This window comes from Syngnathoides biaculeatus, chromosome 14 (genome assembly GCF_019802595.1).
Source record: "Syngnathoides biaculeatus isolate LvHL_M chromosome 14, ASM1980259v1, whole genome shotgun sequence".
NCBI lineage: Eukaryota > Metazoa > Chordata > Actinopteri > Syngnathiformes > Syngnathidae > Syngnathoides > Syngnathoides biaculeatus.
The window spans coordinates 7,268,850-7,291,751 of NC_084653.1; the positions used below are offsets into that span (position 1 = coordinate 7,268,850).

At 41.7% G+C, this 22,902-nt stretch overlaps 1 protein-coding gene across 1 annotated transcript in view; it reads right to left on the reverse strand.

The window, feature by feature from the left end:
- kcnh3 (potassium voltage-gated channel, subfamily H (eag-related), member 3) overlaps positions 1-22,902 on the reverse strand; it is a 178,410-nt gene that overhangs the window by 36,395 nt on the left and 119,113 nt on the right. Inside the window, exons 8-10 of the mRNA XM_061840886.1 lie at positions 13,520-13,870; positions 2,560-2,759; positions 1,141-1,390 (exon numbers count right to left, since the gene is read on the reverse strand). Coding sequence (XP_061696870.1) covers positions 1,141-1,390; positions 2,560-2,759; positions 13,520-13,870 — 801 coding nt within the window. The remainder of the gene's footprint in view (positions 1-1,140; positions 1,391-2,559; positions 2,760-13,519; positions 13,871-22,902) is intronic.

The following is a 22,902-nucleotide window of genomic DNA, read 5'->3' on the forward strand; positions in this document are numbered from 1 at the left end:
TGACCGGCAGGGGAGCGGGCCGGATGGACTTGGGGTGGCGGTGGCTGACGTCGGACTGGCGTCAGCAGCGCAGGACATGGATGTGAACCAGGACTCCAGCTGAGCACATATCTCCTGTAACCAATATTTAATCACTTGGTGAGGGACTTCTTGTTCGCCGATACATCTGCCTTGAATCTCCAGGTACTGACGGATTGCAGCTGAGTCGGCTGTGTCCATGTTATGGCCAGATCGTTCTGTCACGACCAGAACACAGGGTTGGACTCCAATACACGACTCGGGAGACGTAGAGGCAGTTCGGAAAACATTTTCAATCAGTCCAGTGTCGGGGATCAGGCAGGCAGTCAACGAGAGCAGCTGTAACAAGGACATCAGGCGTAAGAGGCAGGTCAGTGGGCAGGCATGAGTTGGTACATGGGAGATCAGGAACGGAATCACAAGAGTGCGGAAACGAGGAATGAGGCAATGATCTGGCTAAAGGTAGACCGTACGAGGAGTCCCATTTGTATCTGTCCTAATTACGGGAACGAGGCGCAGGTGTACGCCTCACTGATTGCTGCAGATGTGTGCTGTGTCGGGAACCGGCACAGCCAGGACAGGGACCGGCAGGACCATGACACCAATAGTTTATTTTTTAAATTGTCCGCCGACCTATTAAGTGTGAAATTTTATTGATTTTTTTTTTTCTGTTAGGTGTCTCAGTACCACATACACACGGTATATCAACTGCTTCTGTCACAATTTAATATGCTCTGCAGTATACCCCCCACTATATTGTGGTGCTGTTCTCATGGTCCAAATGTTTGGTGTTTTTGTGTTATAGTAGTGGTTGTTGCAAGTTTCTAACAAGTGTGCAATAGTTTTGTGCGATACATTTTGCTCAGTTTCAACATTTAAATTTGTGTGTGTAGCCAGCATTCCACCAGTGGCAATCCTCTCTGCACGGTACTGATTCTCATACTAGCTCTGATACATCTACACATATAAACATAGTAGGCTCACTTCTGCATATACACACACTGACAAATTAGGACTTGGTAAGATTCATAATGAACTCGCTGCATCATCAGTGTCAATGCCGATGACGCTCAATGCTAACGCACGTATCGACATCGCTGAAGTCGCCGCAAGCACACCCACCCAGTATGGCGAGTACGGTGTTGTCTTTCAGGACCTCCATGGAACCTGAACAGACAAAGTAGATGGCCTGCAGGGCGTCACCTTGCCGGATGAGGAACTCGCCGGGGGCGCAGAAAGACGTTTTGATGATGAGCGAGAGCGAGCGTAGGCAGCCCCTGCTGGCCGACTCAAAGAGCGGGAGCTGGAGCAGTTCCTTGTTTAGGTGCATGGCAATGTCAGCCCGTAGCTCATCAGGGAAGTCCTTCAGGAGCTGAAAAGAGACGAAAGTAGTCTCATGTACTCCATTAAATTGCAGTCCAGAAAGAGAAGAGGTGAAACACTACATCAAAGCCAAAAGGTAAGCAGAGCTGCAATAGCTTTTGTTGTATGCAGGGGCGCCCTCTCAAATCAGCTGTTTCGTTAGCTTGCACTTGACATCGTCTAAATTTGGATTTTTAAACTTCATTTGTTTGTTCAGTAGCTTAGAAAATTGGGACAATGGCTCAGTCAAGGACTTAAATTGGATACAATTGGAAGGTTCCATGTGTAAAGAGAGTGGGTCGTAAAATAAAGTAGCGATGCAACAAGATTTATCCAGTGACAAATACTGACGCTAGTTCTCGTGGTATTGACTCAACTGCATCTGTACTGTTCTGGTTGTCTGAGATCCGAGGAGGGTTTTCTCAATTCATGGAAGTAGGCCTTGTAAGGACAGCACCTTGTTGACAAGACCTTGTTACATGAACTGATGACGCTTCTCATATGAGAGGTGAAAAGTCTTCCAAGACAACCAGAATAGTCCAATGCCAATCTATTCAGAGTACTGTACTGAGAATCCTGGAAAAATGAGAATATTCATCGGCCCGCTGTGTCTGGTTGCAATGGCCTTGAATACAACACAACGAGAAGTTTGACAATTGGATGGTGGCTTTTGGAGAAATTGATTTTCTGATGCAGGGAAAATAAATATTTTAGTGTAATATCGTGCATAGAAAATCTTGTCCAAAAACACCTTCAAACGAGAGTAAAACAATACAACTTGATTGCTTTTCAACATTTCTCTTTAACCCTTTGGTTTAGTCTGCTCCTCAGGGAACCAGTTTATCAGTTGTCTGACCGGTTTCAGGTAAAAGTATCCACCCACATGGGCAGTACAGACCAAGATTCGAAGGGGTTCTCATTTTGATTCATCAAAATGACTGTGACGTTTCCAACGGCATCACAAAAATCAACCTTAATAGCGCAAACGGATTATTAGCAATGAGAAGAGCAGTGGGACATGAAAATTGGTCATGTACTGACATGTACTTTTGACATTGCTAAATAAAGAAGATGCTGAAAAAATGAAAATGGCCTCATCAAAGGAATACAAGAACGCAGAATGTAAAATCAGTACCCTAACATCACTCGGTCAACAATTATAAAACGGAATCCACTCACCTCACTGACGTCAATGCCGTTGTTGACCGACCAGGTTGTCTGGAAACACTCCAGCATGCGTTGCTCCAAGGCTTTGGGCAACCGATGCACCCTGATGAAGTCCTTCAGGTCCTTAGTGCGCGTGTGGTAGAGTGAGCGGCGCGAGTACATCCTCTGGATGATGGCGGTCACGTTGCCAAACACCACAGCATGCATCAGCGCTGAGAGAAGAGCAGTTAAGAAATGCTCAAAATAGAGCAATATACAATGTAGTATTAATAATCCAATCCGTCATGCAATTCTAAAAATAACAAACAAAAACAAAACAAAAGAAACCACCTCAGTGTTTAACACAGAAAGGCTCACAATATAGAAGGGCGACCTGACTTCCATATTTACCTTTAAAGTAAAAGCATGAGCCTGGATAAGGTGCCTGGTCCCATGGCACCTTCCGGACCGCTTGGTGGCAATTTTCCATGAGCAGAGTCAATGCCAGACAATGTACAGTATGTATATGGTAACTGGAGCTTCAGTAAGGACTTATCTTACTTAAACTACCTCTTAATAATGTCTCATGAAAGTCACATTTATAAAAACCATCAATGCCGTCCATATATAATAAGTATTTGAACACCCTGCTATATTGCAAGTTCTCCCACTTGCAAATTATGGAGGGGTCTGAAATTTTCATCGGAGGTGCATGCCCACTATGAGAGAGAAAATCTAAAAAGAAAAATCCAGAAATCACAATGTGTAATTTTTTAACCATTTATTTGTGTAATACAGGTGCAAATAAGTATTTGAACACCTGAGAAAACCCATGTTAATATTTGGTAGAGTAGCCTTTGTTTGCAATTACAGAGGTCAAACGTTTCTTGTATTTGTTCACCAGGTTTGCAAACACTACAGGAGGGATTTTGGCCCACTCCTCCACACAGATCTTCTCTAGATCAGACAGGTTTCTGTGCTGTCGCTGAGAAACACGGAGTTTCAGTTCCTTCCAAAGATTTTCTACTGGGTTTAGGTCTGGAGACTGGCTAAGCCATGCCAGAACCTTGATATGCTTCTTACAGAACCACTCCTCAGTTTTCCTGGCTGTGTGCTTCGGGTCATTGTCATGTTGAAAGACCCAGCCACGACCCATCTTCAATGCTCTGACTGAGGGAAAGAGGTTGTTCCCCAAAATCTCACAATACATGTCCACAGTCGCCCTCTCCTTAATACAGTGCAGTCATCCTCTCCCATGTGCAGAAAAACACCCCCAAAGCGTGATGCTATCACCCCCATGCTTCACAGTAGGGATGGTGTTCTTGGGATGGAACTCATCATTCGTCTTCCTCCAAACATAGTTAGTGGAATTATGACCCAAAACTTTCTCCCATGACTCATCTGTATCATCCAAATGGTCACTGGCAAACTTAAGACCGACCTTGACATATGCTGGGTTAAGCAGGGGAACCTTCCGTGCCATGCATGATATCATCTTAGTGTATTACCAACACTCACCTTGGAAATGGTGGTCCCAGCTCTTTTGAGGTCATTGACTAAGTCCTGTCGTGTAGTCCTGGGCTGATTCCTCACCTTTCTAAGGATCATTGAGACCCCACAAGGTGATATCTTGCATTGGGTTGAGTTGTACAATTGTGTTTCTGGTTTCTTTGGACAGCTCTTTTATCTTGGCCATGTTAAAAGTTTGAGTCTGATTGTATGGGGTGGACAAATGTCTTTGGGCAGCTAATGACCTCACACAGGTGCATCTGATTCAGGATAATACATGGAATGGAGGTGGACTTTTAAAGGCAGACTAAGAAGTCTTTGAGTGTCAGAATTCTAACTGATGGACAGGTGTTCAAATGCTTATTTGCAGCTGCATCACACAAATAAATCGTTAAAAAAAAAAATCACACATTGTGATTTCTGGAGTTTGCTTTTTAGATTGTCTTTCTCACAGAGGACATCCACCTGCGATGGAAATTTCAGACCCCTCCATGATTTCTAAGTGGGAGAACTTGCAATGTACCAGGGTGTTCAAATACCTTTTTTCTTCACTGTATATATGTGTGTGTGTCTGTGTGTGTGTGTGTGTGTCTCTGTGTGTGCATATTATTTATCTCATGCTCTGACTAAAAAAATGAAATGTTAAAACATCCGAAGTCACTCAAAAATTCATCTTTGTGATTTCATTTTCATTTGCCCCCCCCATTGACTACTTTCTCATTCTTAAATATGTATTTGGATGACTACTTTTGACTTTTACTGAGTCTTGTTATTCTACAGTAACAGCACTCATACGAGAGTACAAAACATGATTCCTCTAGCCATCTGTGTTTAAAAGTTACAATTTACAGCGCTTTTGATTCTAAAGATTGCAGGCAGATTAAATTGACAGAGCAGCACATAGACACTGAAATCTGATTGGACCAAATAAAATAAAATGAAACATCCTACATACAACAATGGTAGCAGTAAGAAAAACTGTGTCATAAGGAAACTACACTGTTGGGGATAAATTATTTTAATTTAATGGAAAAAACATGAGAATTTGAGTTGTAAGTTTAGGTCAGTTCTTGTAACAGTGTTTAATCTAGCAGAGAAGGTCTTGCTGGCCCTGACCGACTACCACTGTGCAGAATTCATTACAAAAAGTGCCTCAGATATTTCTGCGCAGCAGAATTATTCATAGTCGTGGCAAAATATGCCCTCCCAGCGGTATGATAGTGATCAGACATTCAAGACATAAAGACAGTTGTATTTTGTATTTTTTTTTTTTACCCTACAATATAATAAGGCTCGACACATTGAAATACTTTTTTTTTAATTCAAAAGATTAGTTAAGTAGGAATCCGTGAACATTGTTTTGAAGGCAAAGCAGAGCGTCCACATGGGGCTCACTGTGAGCATAACATTCACTAGCATTAATTAAGAGGTCACCCCCCATGGCTTCCTTTACTCTGTCTCTTTTCATTTTCCACTACTCACCTCTCTGCAGGAGTGACTTTGTTAAAAACCAGCAGAAAGCTTTTTTAGCACTTGAACTAATTGAAAAATATGTTGACTTTTACAAGAAACACTTTATCATGGAAACAGAAGTTTAAGAGATCACTAAAGATGCATAAGACATGCATCGTATAGGTATTTGGCTGTCCACTTTTTGTGGCTTCACTCCATCACATTTTTTTTTTTCCTGGAAGCTCAGCTGCTGGCTTTCTACAGAACCGCAGTGGAGAGCATCCTCACATACTGCATCACAGGGTGGTACGCTGGATGTACAACCTGGAGGAAAGGAGTTCCTATTGGAAGTGCTCAATCTCAACAAATGGCAATGACGTACGGGGTCACTCAAGGCTCAGTTCTTGGATTTTTCCAAATCTTTCAGAATTTTTTTTTTTTTTTTTTTTTATCAAAGCCATGCAGATGATACACAGTTATATGTAGCATGTCCAGATGACTATAGTTCAACTGAAGTGTTGTATCACTGTCTAAAGCAGATAAATAACTGGACAAGCCAAAACTTCCTTCAGCTAAATCACAACAAAACTGACATAATTGTCTTTGGCAATAATGACAAGAGGATTGCTGTTAGTAAATACTGGGACTCACTATCTTTAAAAACCAAAGACCGAGTCTGAAACCTTAGTGTTCTGATTGATTCCGACCTGAATTTCAACAGTCATATCAAATCAATCACAAAAGCTGCCTTTTCTTCTTCTTTTCCTTTCGGCTTGTCCCGTTAGGGGTCGCCACAGCGTGTCATCTTTTGCCATTTTAGCCTATCTCCTGCATCTTCCTCTCTAACTCCCACTGTCCTCATGTCCTCCCTCAGAACATCAACCTTTTCTTTGGTCTTCCTCTCGCTCTTTTGCCTGGGAGCTCCATCCTCAGCATCCTTCTACCAATATACTCACTCTCTCGCCTCTGAACATGTCCAAACCATCGAAGTCTGCTCTCTCGAATCTTGTCTCCAAAACATCCAGCTTTGGCTGTCCCTCTAATGAGCTCATTTCTAATCCTATCCAACCTGGTCACTCCGAGCGAGAACCTCATTATCTTAATTTCTGCCACCTCCAGTTCAGATTCCTGTTGTTTCTTCAGTGCCACTGTCTCTAATCCGTACATCATGGCCGGCCTCACCACTGTTTTGTAAACTTTGCCCTTCATCCTAGCAGACACTCTTCTGTCACATAACACACCAGACACCTTTCGCCAGCTGTTCCAACCTGCTTGGACCCGTTTCTTCACTTCCTGACCACACTCTCCATTGCTCTGTATTGTTGACCCCAAGTATTTGAAGTCATCCACCCTCGCTATCTCTTCTCCCTGTAGCCTCACTCTTCCCCCTCTACTTTTCTCATTCACGCACATATATTCTGTTTTACTTCGGCTAATCTTCATTCCTCTCCTTTCCAGTGCATGTCTCCATCTTTCCAATTGTTCCTCTGCATGCTCCCTGCTTTCACTGCATATGACAATATCATCTGCGAACATCATGGTCCAAGGGGATTCCAGTCTAACCTCATCTGTCAGCCTATCCATTACCACTGCAAACAGGAAGGGCCTCAGAGCTGATCCCTGATGCAGTCCCACCTCCACCTTAAATTCCTCTGTCACACCTAAGGCACACCTCACCATTGTTCTGCTGCCATCATACATGTCCTGTACCATTTTAACATACTTCTCTGCCACACCAGACTTACGCATGCAGTACCACAGTTCCTCTCTTGGTACTCTGTCATAGGCTTTCTCTAGATCCACAAAGACACAATGTAGCTCCTTCTGACCTTCTCTGTACTTTTCCACGAGCATCCTCAAGGCAAATAATGCATCTGTGGTACTCTTTCTAGGCATGAAACCATACTGTTGCTCGCAGATACTTACTTCTGTCCTGAGTCTAGCCTCCACTACTCTTTCCCATAACTTCATTGTGTGGCTCATCAACTTTATTCCTCTATAGTTCCCACAGCTCTGAACATCCCCTTTGTTCTTAAAAATGGGAACTAGAACACTTTTCCTCCATTCTTCAGGCATCTTTTCGCCCGCTAGTATTCTGTTGAATAAGTTGGTCAAAAACTCCACAGCCATCTCTCCAAATTGCTTCCATACCTCTACCGGTATGTCATCAGGACCAACTGCCTTTCCATTTTTCATCCTTTGTAGTGCCTTTCTGACTTCCCCCTTAGTAATCATTTCCACTTCCTGGTCCTTCACTCTTGCCTCTTCAACTCTTCCTTCTCTCTCATTTTCTTCATTCATCAACTTCTCAAAGTATTCTTTCCATCTATTTAGCACACTACCGGCACCAGTCAACACATTTCCATCTCTATCCTTAATCACCCTAACCTTCTGCACATCCTTCCCATCTCTATCCCTCTGTCTGGCCAACCTGTAGAGATCCTTTTCTCCTTCTTTCGTGTCCAACCTGGTGTACATGTCTTCATATGCCTCTTGTTTAGCCTTTGCCACCTCTACCTTTGCCCTACGTCGCATCTCGATGTACTCCTTTCGCCTCTCCTCAGTCCTCTCAGTATCCCACTTCTTCTTCGCTAATCTCTTTCCTTGTATGACTCCCTGTATTATGGGGTTCCACCACCAAGTCTCCTTCTCCCTTTTCCTACCAGATGACACACCAAGTACTCTCCTGCCTGTCTCTCTGATCACCTTGGCTGTCGTCGTCCAGTCTTCCGGGAGCTTCGGTTGTCCATCGAGAGCCTGTCTCACCTCTTTCCGGAAGGCCGCACAACATTCTTCCTTTCTCAGCTTCCACCACATGGTTCTCTGCTCTACCTTTGTCTTCTTAATGTTCCTACCCACCACCAGAATCATCCTACATACTACCATCCTATGCTGTCGAGCTACACTCTCCCCTACCACTACTTTACAGTCAGTAACCTCCTTCAGATTACATCGTCTGCACAAAATATAATCTACCTGCGTGGTTCTACCGCCGCTCTTGTAGGTCACTATATGTTCCTCCCTCTTTTGGAAATAAGTGTTCACTACAGCCATCTCCATCCTTTTTGCAAAGTCCACCACCATCTGCCCTTCAAAGTTCCTTTCCTGGATGCCGTACTTACCCATCACTTCTTCATCGCCCCTGTTTCCTTTACCAATATGTCCATTACAATCTGCACCAATCACAACTCTCTCGCTGTCTGGGATGCTCAGAACTACTTCATCTAGTTCCTTCCAGAATTTCTCTTTCAACTCGAGGTCACATCCTTCCTGTGGTGCATAGCCGCTAACCACATTATACATAACACCCTCAATTTCAAATTTTAGTCTCATCACTCGATCTGATACTCTTTTCACCTCCAAGACATTCTTAGCCAGCTCTTCCTTTAAAATAACCCCTACTCCATTTCTCTTCCCATCTACTCCGTGGTAGAATAATTTAAACCCTGCTCCCAAACTTCTAGCCTTACTACCTTTCCACCTGCTCTCTTGGATGCACAGAATATCAACCTTTCTCCTAATCATCATGTCAACCAACTCCTGAGCTTTTCCTGTCATAGTCCCAACATTCAAAGTCCCTACACTCAGTTGTAGGCTCTGTGCATTCCTCTTTTTCTTCTGACGCTGGATCCGGTTTTCTCCTCTTCTTTGTCTTCGACCCACAGTAGCTGAATTTCCACCGACGCCCTGCAGGTTAGCAGTGCCGGTGGCGGGCGTTGTTAACCCGGGCCACGACCGATCCAGGCTGAAGGCTTGCATGTGTCAAGCAGACAAGGAAAAACTCATCCATGCTTTTATCTCAAGTAAACTTGACTACTGTAATGGTCTTCTAACTGGAGTCCCCAAAAAGAGCACTAAACAGCTGCAACTCATTTAGAAGGCTGCAGCTCGGGTTCTGACCAAAACAAAGCGGTCATAGCAAATAACTCAAATTTCAAAGTCTTTTCACTGACTTCCAGTCATCTTTAGAATAGATTTTAAAGTTCTACTACTGGTCTATAAATCATTAAATGGTTTAGGACCTGAATACATGAAAGAAATGATAATGGAATATGAACCTAGTAGGGCTCTGAGATCAACAGACTCAAGTCAAATGGTGGAGCGCAAAGTCCAAAGCAAACCTATTGAAGCAGCATTTAGCTATTATGCTGCACACAAATGGAATAGGTTGCCAACAAAAGTCACAGCAGCCCCAAGTGTGAAAGTTTGTAAATCCAGGTTAAAAACTTTCTCATGCTTTTTAGAGTACTGTTTTTACACTTTTCAGGGATATTTCTTGCAATGTATGCTGTTTTAATTGTACTTTTATTTTCATTTTTCATTATTTTTCCCTTTCTTTTTAATGTTTCATCTCTTTGTGTTGAAAGGCTTTTAATCATGTAAAGTACGTAGAGTTATCTTGTGTATGAAATGCGCTATACAAATAAACTTGCTTTGCCCTGCTTTGTTAACACCAGTGCTACCACACCAAGTTTCTTCACCGATGACATTTCAGCTAGACTGAGCAAAGATCCAGAGCCCCTTTCAGTCCATAGCCAGAGTACGCAGCCTGGCCAAAAGGTAAAAAGACCATCAAATTTTGCTGGTTGCACTGAGAAGCACTGATAACTGGCTTGCTTGTTACTCTGTGAAGTTGTTGATGCAGTGGGGGTATATTTGTGTTTTGCAATGAGTCTGTTGCATGTGCCATATACACAGATCAGCAGACTGATTCCCATGTAATTCAATGGATCGGTGACAAAGTGCTGACTCAGTGATGAGGCACTGTCTGTCAGAATTTTTGTTTTAATATGCATTTGTCTCAATTATTCTTACCCTGAATTATTCTCTTTCCGAGTGGCATGCATGACCCAGCGTGCGTGACCTAGCCATGCCTGAAGGAGATGGCCTCAAGCAAATACTGCCGGACACAATAAATATGCCTGAAATCAGATGCCCTGCTAACCTCAAGCAAATGAATTAGGATACTGGTGTTACTTTAAAGAAGTATTCCTTTCTCTTGAATGTGCTTGTATTATGATCTGTTCCCCATTGTACCGACTGACCTTGTGACCTGTAAAGAGCAATAAAGAGAGCAAGAATGGAGAGGCTGACTCAGAACTATGTTTGGAGGTGCAGTTGGTCAGTCAAACCTAATTTGCCTATGAGCAAATTAAAGATGTCGTTCTTGCTCCCTTTTATTTTCATATTAGTCCAGCAGTCAGGCGATAAACCTGACAGTCTCCAAATACAATGTCTTTGTGGATGTACATGAGCTTCACAGTTTGCACTCATTTTTTTTCGTTTGTTTTTTTAAAGTTCTGGGATCTACGTAGGCAGCACGGTGGATCAGCTGGTAAAGCGTTGGCCTCACAGTTCTGAGGTCCCAGGTTCAATCCCAGGCCCGCCTGTGTGGAGTTTGCATGTTCCCCCATGCCTGCGTGGGTTTCCTCCGGGCACTCTGGTTTCCTCCCACATTCCAAAAACATGCAACATTAATTGGACACTCTAAATTGCCCCTAGGTGTGATTGTGAGTGCGGCTGTTTGTCTCAATGTGCCCTGCAATTGGAGTGCAACCATTTCAAGGTGTACCCCGCCTCCTGCCCATTAACAGCTGGGATAGGCTCCAGCACTCCCCGTGACCCTCGTGAGGATAAGCGGTTAAGAAAATGGATAGAAACGGATCAACATCCAGACCCCCAAATCTCTAATTGCCATTTTACCATCAGAAATATATGAGGCAAACGTAGCCACGGTCTTACTTGCATGAGACACATCGGGATCATCAAAATAAGCAAATTTTCAGAGACAAAAAAATGGTGAGTGTGCTGTAAACTTTTCATGATGTTTGTAAGCAATGGGCCTTGAGTAGTGCTGGGGGGCTGAATGTGAGTGAGTACTGCTGGCCATAACTGAAAACAATGATGAAATGCTGTTGTGTTTGGAGTTGTGACACCAGGTGATCCCCAAAAGGATGATTTCCTTAAAATAAATAATATTAATAATCCAGAACAACCTATAAATTGTGGATAGAGGACTGAAAGCTATAGGCTTTGGAGAGACTTTTGAAGGGGCAGAGTAAGAACAGAACCTTTTTCATCAGGTTTGTCTTGGACCTCTTCTGTTCAGCCTGTATATGCTACCCTTGGGTCAAATTCTTCAAAACTTTAATTTGGACTACCATAGCTATGCAGATGACACACAGTTATATTTAGCAGTCTCTCCAGATGACTACAGTTCAATTGAGGTATTGTGCCACTGTCTAAATCAGACATAACTAAATAACTGGATGAGCCAAAATTTTCTTCAACTAAATCACAATAAAACAGACAATTGTTTTTGGCAATAAATAAAAGAGAATTGCTGTTAGTAAACACCTGGACTCTCTCTCTTTAAAAACCAAAGACCAAGTGTTCTGATTGATTCCGACCTGGCTTTCAATAATCATATCAAATCAATCACAAAAACTGCCTCCTACCATCTGAAAAACATATCTAGAGTCAAGTCTTGTGTATGTCAAGCAGACCAGGAGAAGCTCATCCGTGCTTTTATCTCAAGTAGACTTGACTACTATAATAACTTGACTACTCAGGCCCCGTAGCTCAGTGGTTAGAGCACTGGTTTGGTAAACCAGGGGTTGTGGGTTCGTACCCCACTGGGGCCTCCACTCCCTGAGAAGGGTTGCGTCAGGAAGGCCATCCGGCGTAAAAATTGTGCCAAACATATATTTGCGTTCATCTGAGATGATACGCTGTGCCCTTTCCTGAAAGGGACAAGCTGAAAGGAAAACAACAACAGACTTGACTACTGTAATGGTCTTCTGACTGGATACCCCAAAAAGAGTATTAAACAGCTGCAGCTCATTCATAATGTTGCAGCTCGCATTCTGACCGAAACAAAGCGGTCAGAGCATGTAACGCCTAAAGTCGTTGCACTGGCTTCCAGTCAGCTTTAGAATAGATTTTAAAATTCTGCTACTGGTCTATAAATCACTAAATGATTTAGGTCCTGAATACATGAAAGAAATCCTTATGGAATACAAACCCAGTAGACCTCTGAAATGAACTGACTCAGGTCAAATAGTGGAGCGCAGAGTCCAAAGCAAACATGGTGAAGCAGCATTTAGCTGTTATGCTGCACACAAATGGAATAAGTTGCCAACTGAGGTGAGGTCAGCCCCAAGTGTGAATGTTTTTAAATCTAGGTTGAAAACTTCTTTTTTCTCATGCTATATAGAATATATCCACTCTTTGATCATTTTACTTGCAGTGTATGCAGTTTTAATTGTCTTTTTTAAAATATTTTGTTTCTCATTTTTATTGTTTTTATCCCATTTTAGATGTTTTATCTGTTTTTTTCAAATGCCTTTAATCATGTAAAGCACATTGAGTTACCTCATGTATGAAATGTGCCATACAAATAAATTTGCTTTGCTAAATATTTGCCTAATTTGTCTTTTGAGCAATTTGACAAAAGACATTATGGCTCACCTGCAAGTAGAATACAGTGTTTTCCATTTCACCTTCAAAAGATCACATCTGTGCCATTAAGCTCGGCAACAGAAAAGTCAACTGAGTCTCCACTCCCTCAATCATCAGTTAACTGTAAGATTTCAGCAAATGTCTGAATTTCCACTGCGTCTATTTCAGCTCAGCTTACTTGTTGGAATGTAAATCATTTTTTTAATCCCTTTCGAAGCTGTTTACCTGTTGTAATATTTTCTTTTGACACATTGAAACATCACGCAACCCCTGCTTTGTTATTTTATTTATTTATTTTTTTATTATCAATGAAGGGTGACTCTTTTGCCAGCTGTAAGTATGAGTGATGTCGTGGTGAACATTCATGACCCTAGAGGTAATTTGAGAAAACCATGTCATGGTCACGTCATTGAGACACCTGGGAACACCTGCACAATTTGTCTCCTTGAAACTCGCTTTGGGGGGGCTGAATCTTTATATCGGTAAATGCCAGGTTGCTTTTGCATGAAATGATCAGATGACTCCGGAGCTATTCCACAAATAGGAGTGGCAAAAGCAAGCACCCACTCACCCCCAATTAACATGGTGCAGATAGAGAAGATCTTCTCTGAGTCCGTGTTGGCCGACACGTTCCCGAAGCCCACGCTGGTCAGGCTGCTTAGGGCGAAGTACAGCGATGTCACGTAGCTGCTACGCATGGACGGGCCTCCACCCAGAACTCCCGCAGATGCGCCCTCGCCAGCCGACATGTTCCCTCCATACTGGGTGCAGTTCCAGCGGCCTTGACCCGGCGACTCTGACCCCGATATGTTCCATTGGCTGCTGTTTGCCGGTAGGACGCCAGACGAGGTGGGGAAGTGCGCAGCCAGAGGTGACAGGAAGTAAGGTGTCCCCAAACGCTTGGCCAACTCATGGAGCCAACCTAATAATAGAGATTTGGGAGAAATCAAGGACAGACCATAATCTTAAATTGTCAAGTATTTCATGCCAAGAAACTGCCACATAATGATGTGATGGAATATCAGTGCATCTGTGCCATGTTCCTTGCCAGTGTTTTCATCTGGTTGTGTTTGGGCGCTTTTCCCATTCAATAATAAGATGAAAGTGCACTTATTAGTGTGGCACCCCATTTTTTTCTTCACATAATTTAAGCATCAGCATACTTGAAACTTGTTGTACACAAAGTAAAAGATCAGACAAGGGAGGGCTCATAACATTAAAATATTGTGAGTAGGTATTTTGAAAAGATCAGTTTTTGACAGTCATCATCATTTAAAAAGGCTGATAATAAATCTTACAAATAATGATATTTTTACATTGTATTTATGGATTCCAATAATACTACTATATTAGTGATACTATACTGTTAATATTAAGCTGTTAATATACTATATTGCCCCTAATGAGTGGAAAACTGACGTGAATGCGATGGGTGAGATGTTGGTGAATGCAATTAGTCACAAGTTGATTATGATTACGTCAATTAGAGCAGAGGCCACTGTTTGAGAATGTGAAGAAATTGTTATATCTTGGAAGAAGTATCTTTATGAGAGGAATAGATGACGTATCAGCAAAAATAGTGGATGTTAAACATTGCAATGTCTTTCATCAGACAATTTCTGCAATAACGTTTAAAATTAGATACAGAATATGTTTTGCACAATAAGAATATATTTAATGAAAATATAATCTATTGATGCTATTTATTGTATTAGTAAGTATTGTATTCTAACGATTACAGGTAATAACATTATTAATGCATTTTTTTTGTAGTTGCAGGAGTATAGGGATCATGCACGTGACGTCACGGTTTGTTTACGGCACCATATTGCCGTTCAAACAAAGCTGCTTGGCTGTGCGGGAGTAGCTGAACCGGAGCAGATTTTTCACATTGGGCGAGACTCGTGCTGTTGGTTGTTACAATAGACTTGACAGTTGTTCAAAGATATCATTGTACAGAATAACAGCTGAAAAGACCAGAAAAGATCGATGGATTTCGCAATTAAACGGTATGGATGGTGCCCAACGAAATACACCCGCCTGTGTGGCGGTCATTTTATTTCAGGTAGGAATTATTCTTCTCAATCTCAAATTATTACGAAGTATTTATAATGCCAAATTCACTCATTTGAGAACAATGCATATTTTAAAAAAAAAAATAATAAAAAAAACTGTCACAGAGAGGTTTATGGAGGAGACGAGTCCCCGTCCTAATTTTTTTTCCAATAATAGTTTGGTATTTCTATTGAAAAAAATCTGAGTGGGTCCATCACTATGTGGGATTTAATCCTGATTGAGAACAAATCACGGGAGATTGTATTATTTAATGGGGCCTGTATCTAGTTTCTGCAACGAAGCATTAGCAACAAAGTATGCGTCCAGACTTTTCTACGCTTTGAAACTCTTCTGTGTAAATTTCGACGACTTATTCACCAGATACATGTGTATATCCAGTTGTCCAAAACAGGGAAGCAATTAACAGACAAATTTCTTATTGCCAAAAACATCAACTTTGGCATTAAAAATGGATCCTCTATGCCAAGTGTCTCTCATTTTCGTTTTGTTTATTATCACCTTCTAAATGTTTTACAGTATTGGACAAAACTCTGAGTGTTGTGCTATAAGACATATTTTCGTTTCACCTCAATGGAATTAACTTTCAACAATGCTTTGTTTGACCGACAATATGGCGACGTGAACAAAAATCACGTTATTTTATGACGTAGCCGCATTCCCTCAATAGGCTTCTTGATGAGGAAAATTTTAAGTTGGGCATTTGTTTGTACAAGAGGGCAACAAGCCCAGCAATTATTTGAAGTCTGGTGTTAATTACAGAAGAGGCCACTAATTGATGAAATGAAATACTTCGCACCATCTGTCATTTATCAAGTTAACCATTTTTTTCATGCTATGTAATAACCAATACAAAGTAGGAGTAAGCATGACAACATTGCTTTAATGAGAATGAAATATTCTTTTGTGTTTGGACTGAAAAATAATTGGTGAAGCCACTGAAAAATACCAACACTGACTTAGCATTAAAACCTTCCACGAATGCGCAACATTCACCCATCAACAAATCCCTTGTAACTGCCAACAAGTACTCACACGGCGACGAGGAGACGTTTCAAAGTATGGGCGAGAAGAGAGCAGCAAAGGCAGAGGGATGAATAATTTAGAGAGTGCTTGAGAATGAACGGACGTGACGCGCACAAGTCCAGCCGAGTTTGACTGCACGACTTGTGAGGGAAGAATCATACAATATAGATGCCCATTGATATGTGCGCTCAGGTCACTAGCTAAAGACTCGATCAATCTTTTTCTCTGTCATTTTCAATCATTCTGTCAGTCATTATTGATCTGTCTTTCTTGTCCATCCATCCATCCATCTAGCTATCAACTATTTAACAAGCTAGCTAGCTACCGGCCGACCTGCATGCCTGCCTAAATACAAAAGCAAAACATGTACTGTATTGTTAAAATAATATATGTATTCGTTATAAATCCGCACCAACAATGTACTATATCCCTGGTTCACATAGAAGGATTTTTCAAATTTTAATTATTATTATTATTATTTTTTATCTGTGAGCAAGCCCACATGTGGCGCTAAGAAGAATCTGGCATTTAACAGTTTTGTTCCTACTGTGTGTCGTGTGGTCTGATAATCTCAACACACACAAAGTTTATGTGGAAGATTAATTGCAAGGGATTTGACAATAGAGTCACATTTAGACAGTCATTGTTTGCACTGTAATTTGTTGAGAAACAATGTCAATGCATTTCAGTATAGAAGACAAAATAGCAAAGCACAAAGACAAAAAGAAATGTAGAAACGTGAGTAAAATTCTGGTCTCGTCTGGGAAAAACTTTACATGTAGAACAATGACAGTGCAGTCTTCGTCCACCTGAGGTTTCTTGCTGTTGGGCCACAAATTATCATCAACATCACTGCAAATATTCTCTTATGTGATGAGCTGTTTCAGAAAACGGGTTGCTCATTGGTTAATCTAATGCTTTACACATTTCCCCTTGTTTGGGAAAATCAAGATCCCCATGGGGAAAATGGAAAGTGAAACAGAAATATATAGAAATATGCTAGATATATGACAACTTGTTCAACTGATTTCTAAGGACTTTTACGATGCACAAATGCCTACATTTCAAGATGAGACTGTTCAAAAGAGACAAATTATAATACATTTGGTCAACATGATATAAGCAACTGATAATGGTGGAAACAGTAGAAAAATTTCCATAATGATTTCATTTGCAACTCGTTTACAGAAATGAGCAACTGTTTTGTTTGTTTTTTTTTTGTGCACAAGCGGCACTGGCGTGAAGATTGAACAAGTCATTTCAAGAGGTTCAATTCTTATGTGAGAAATGTCCAAATGCGACAGAACTGTTAATATTGGCTTTTTTTCTTTGATTGGCTGTGAGATATTGGACCTCATAACGAGGTTCACTTGAAAGCGATTCTGCGTCAGATAAAGGGCTCATTCACCTAATTGAGGTACAGTACATTTAAGTGATAATTTATCTTGTTGTAACTGAGCTATCCTTGAGTGCTGTGGTATGGAAGAAATAGTTGCAGTTTCTATTTCAGGAAAAATAGATGTTGAAATCGATGAATAGGCACGTTCTGATGAATTGAGCTAATTTGCTGAACCAAGTCTCAAAGACCCTTGACTGGAGAGAGACACTTTAGGCTGCTAGTTGATATCAGGTGCTTTATATTTGCAAGTGAAAAGGCAATATTGGATTTAAAGGTAGAGTGTCATGAAATGGATGATTTTTGGTATATTATTAATGAAAAACCCACAGCCATTATGGTCCCGTTTGTTTTTTTTCCCCCACCACAAAACATGATTTTGACGTATGCAGCTTTTTGGAACTCCCGCCCTGAAAATCCTTTCGAGGGATTTGTTTTCGAGAAGAAGCAGGAAGTGACGTACAGGACAGAGGCTAGTGGACTTGTTTGTTTCCATTAGTTTTACCTGCGGGAAGGTACCTCGTTGTTCCTTCGTGTTAACCAAAATGCCGGCTCATTGTATTGCTGGACATTGCTTGAACACTCGGGAGAATGGATTTAGCCTTCATAAGTTTGCAAGAGACCCGTTTCGTTGTGAAAAATGGGTTGCACGGGTGCAGAGGACGAAAGCTTCGTGGGTTCCAAATAACAGGTAGGCAGTAATGCGCCCCGGCTCGACGGTGTTCAACAAACTATGGCGGCTTTGAACATACCCCTAAAAGCAGCATGCCTCGGCTCCACCTCTTCCTTATATGAGGATGAGGTTTGGCCGTGATCGCATATCATCTGAATATGGCTCGAAACAATAGCGTAATATTGCCCTGAGGGCTCAAAACGATAGTGTAATATTGCCCCGGCGACTTCACTCGGTTGTGTGGTGTTCTCTTTTTCGAAAAGAGCTTCCGTGTCAGACAGGGCGCATTTGTCTCCCATAGTTCGGGTGCACCGTGTGTTTTCATTTGCGAATGTCCGGGTGACATCACGGACGGAGGACGCAGCCAATATGGCGACCACTTGGATATCATAGAATGACACTTCTGCAACTTTGAGCAGGAATGATGCGCTCTCCGCTCACATTTTTTTTTGTATAGACATTGAAGTGAATAATATCAGATATATTTTTCATTACAGTATCTATTTTAGAATGTTTATGGGGATCACACCTGGGCTATAAATATTGATGGCACAGTGCATTCAAAACATCAGAAATTAGATGCTAAGAAACAATAATGGAAGACAACCAGCATCTTCTGTACTCAGTTCTTGCGCACAGTCGGGAAAACAAATTAATCTTAGAAGACTGTGATGAAAATAGACAGAAAATAGAGCACTATTGCCAAAAATAGTGGAAATGCCTCAGTGAAGTGCAAAGGGTACGTCTGGCTGACTAGTCAATTAATATACTTTACTACTTCACAACAATGTTTCGACCTTAAATCTGACTATGGCCTTAATCACATATGTTTGCCATCTTGTTTTCCAATTGGACAATTTAGAAAAAGGACTTTCGCCTAACCCTCTGGAGCAGACAGTCTTCATCAGTCACTCACATTTGAAAAATCTACGGGTGTGGTCAGTCATGCTCGCAGATATAGTTACGGGTGTGGTCCACCAGTCATGCCCACAGATATAGTTGCAGGTGTGATTAGGGATGGAATCTCAAAACCTTAAAATAACTTACTGAGTTGTTTTACCCGAGTATGTACTTGTTACCTTACACCATAATCATAATTTATTGACACTGCACTGAGACAGACATTTTTAAAGAGCTCAATAGACATTGAATTTCAAAACTAAGAATTCACATCAAACCATTTATTTCCTCATGATGTATGTTATAATCAAGCGTAATTTATGGCGCTATCTATTGTCAATCCATTATGAAAGCTAGCAGTAGATGATCTATATCTTCCTAAAGCATGTAGAGGGGAAAAGTTTTCAACTTCAAGATAATGCAGTACCACGGGAGACAATGATCGATCGCATTTAGATATATGGACTGACTAGTCTAATGTTAGAACTTAGATAAAGTCAAAATAAATCACAATCCTATACTTATTATAGTTAGATACTGAAACATTATCTGTTTTATATCCAAGAAATGTTTTCAGTGTAACTGAATTTCCTTTGACATGGCTCATGATGTTGATGACTTTCGAAGTAAATGCGCTCGCAGTGTGTGAAGCAGCTTAGAACATGTGCTTTTGGCATCACTTTGGAACATGCTCAGTACGGTTAACTTGCATTTCCTGTTTCCGGGTGAATACTAATTGTTTAGGATCAGGCTTCTTTTGTTACCAATGTTTATGAAATAAACAAGTAAACTAATGTCAAAACCAATGTTTCCTCTGATTTTTTACATCTGCGCAAACACACGAAGCCCGTGAGTGCCCGCTTTGACCACTGTGAGCAACATCAGTGGTCAGATCAGTGTCATCCATTGAAACTACATTGCTCATTCAAAGATTCAGATTACAGCATTCACATTCCCATCAGAATATTTTTAAGAACAGATTTGTTTTTGCAAACTTACAATGAAAATGTCAAACAAAAAAAAAAAAACACATTGCAAACTAAACCAAGCCAACTATGAACTATAAATTTGAAAGGTCGCATGCAACTTTGTTTCATTTTTTTTCTTAACCCACAATGATATCCGTGTCTGTTTTTCTTGTGTAAAACAGAATTATTTCTTGCAGAATATGTTTAGCAATGCTGTTAAAAGCTGAATGATGCTCCCAAACAGTTTTAAGGTGAGTATTATGTTGTCTCCTATATATAAAATACAAGATTAGCTATTTATTATTTAAAATATTTTATGCACTGCATTGTCTGTGCTTACATCATTAATCGGGCTGTGCCAAGGTGGAATTTTAACATTATACACCATCTCATCCTGTAATTTCTACTTTGGCTTCAGACCAGACCTTTTTTTTTACTCAAAAAAGAGAAAACCTTGTCCAGTTTGACCACTTTTTCTTCTATTATTAACATACCCTGACATTCATTAAAGCTACAGTATTTTTTTTTTTTTTTTTTACTTTTACGATTATTATCGAGCGTAAACACAAGCAGCATGTCTAACTCTCTTTGCTTCTACGTTGCCCAGACTGTATTGCTATCTTAAGCGCTGGTGGGTGGACGGTGTTTGGAATTATGAGTGTAGACCTTTAAGAGCCAGAGAAGGGCGGAGTCAACTAAACTAACAGGAAACCAGTGTGCTTTAAAAAAAAAAAAGTCAGGCTGTGGTTCACTGCACTGGATTGGTTTTCATGTGCGTTGAGAATGTCCATGTATTTCTATTCGTAACAAATTTTACACGTGATTTTTTGTGCTCGATTGTGCAGATTTGTGAGTGCGATGGTGCCCATCAAATCACAGTGACTAGTCTTCATACATCTACGTGAGTCAGAGTATGAAAAAGAAGATGATTGTTGATGACCACAACAGTTAGCTTCAGGGTATTAACTTCAGCTAGGCTGATCCCAGCTAGTCTTTAAAAATTCATTGCAGCGGGACTTGGGGCAGGGAACCAGGGCACTAGCTTGTCCTACTGCTTAGAACAATAAAAGTGCAATTGTTCCTCACTGGCTCGTGAGCGCCACATTGGTGTACGAAGTGAGATTGTAGGATGGTGTCATAACAAGAACTCTAGTGTGGCCCAAAATGCACGACTCGGTAGATAGGGAGGCAGTTAAAGGAAGGTTTTCATTCTAAGGTTGTAAGCCGGAGAGTCAGTCAGAGAGAGCAGCAGTATCAAGAGCGTCAAGCTTACGGGGTTGGTCGTAGGACAGGTGGAGGTCCGTACACAGGGCTTCAGGATCAGGAACAAGGAAGTGTGGGAACGAGGCATGGATGGCAATGATCTGGCAAAGCCAGATGTCTGCTGGGTCCTATATATACTGGGGTTAATTATCCCTGATGAGGCGCAGGTGTGCAGGGGACCTTCACTGCCAGGGCTAGGACCGGCAGGACCATGACAGATGGCAACCACAATTCAGGAGATCAAAGAATTCATCTTACGGTTAAAGATAGAGGAAGACAATGTTGCACATCAACCATAATGGAAGAGGTTAGCCGTGACGGGAGGGCGAGTGCCATGAAGAATGCCGAGCGGAAGTGATCAACTAGGGGTTTTCTTGAAGAGGTCACAAGCAACCCCCAACGCCAAGAGCACAACCAGAGAGGTGACAAGCAACCCCCATGCCAAGATCATAGCCAAACGGGGCACATTGAAGAGGTGACAAGCAACACCCCCCAATGCCAAGAGCACAGCATGGCAGGCAGCGTGCGGGTTCCAACAGAAGTCATGGAGAGGCCGAGTCTGAGTGATGACTAAGCTGCCACATTACAATGGGGAAACCCCACCAGATATGTACCTCATCCACGTCCACATGGGAGCACGGTTCAGTGTGTGGTCAGCGGAAGGCACGGTGGTCCAATTTCCCCTCATGTTGGAGGGCAAGGCACTGCCGATCCTCTCAGACCTTCGGTCATACAAGCAGCTGAGCTGGTAAGCACTTGAGGGGGCCTGCGACAACGTTTTGGACACTGCATCTATGCTGATGACACTGGCGACAAGTTGTTGGCACAGAAGCAGAACTGCTACCACACCTCAGCACCAGCCACGGCAACATTGCAACAAAGAGGGATTACACATTGGATACTACAGTTGCAGAGGACAGCAAACTGGAAAGATGGTGGGGTGGGGGTGGTGTATCATCGCTGGGAGGCAGGAACCGCTCCCGGCATGCTTTGTGGCGCTGGACATTTGAATAGTTTTTTATTTTGTTGTGCCACTGTGACTGTTCAGGACATATTGACTGGTGTCTTGCCCGCACCTGTCGTTGTGTGTGTGTGTGTGTGTGTGTGTGTGTGTGTGTGTGTGTGTGTGTGGTGGGGGGGTCAATTTCTTCATATGCTTACATCAATAAAAGTGCAATTGTTCCTCACTGCCTCGTGAGTGCCAAAATATATTGGCCAATAAGCACAGATGTGCAGAAACAGATTATACAGTTTGCACTAGCATTACAAGATTTGTGTTACTTTACTTATCGCAATACTACATCGGCTGTATGCTGCAATTGGTTGCAGGATTGTGTACAAACGTTAGGGGGCCTGGGGCTCAAGATAGAAAAAGGGCACATCTTGTAATTTACTCAAGAATAAATCAGAGGACTCTTCTGACTTACCCATTTATTTCAGTACCCTTGCGCTCACATCATTGTTGAATAGTCATCAGATTTATCCAAAATAATATGGCCACACAAAATCTTTTTTCCCCCTGCCAGTATTCACTGGGTTTATCACAAAATTAAGCAAGAGTAAAAGGAGTGACACAATATGTGTTTTGTATGCTACTAGTATCTACTGAATATTTAGAACAGGGGTGTCAAACTGATTTTTGTCGTGGGCCACAT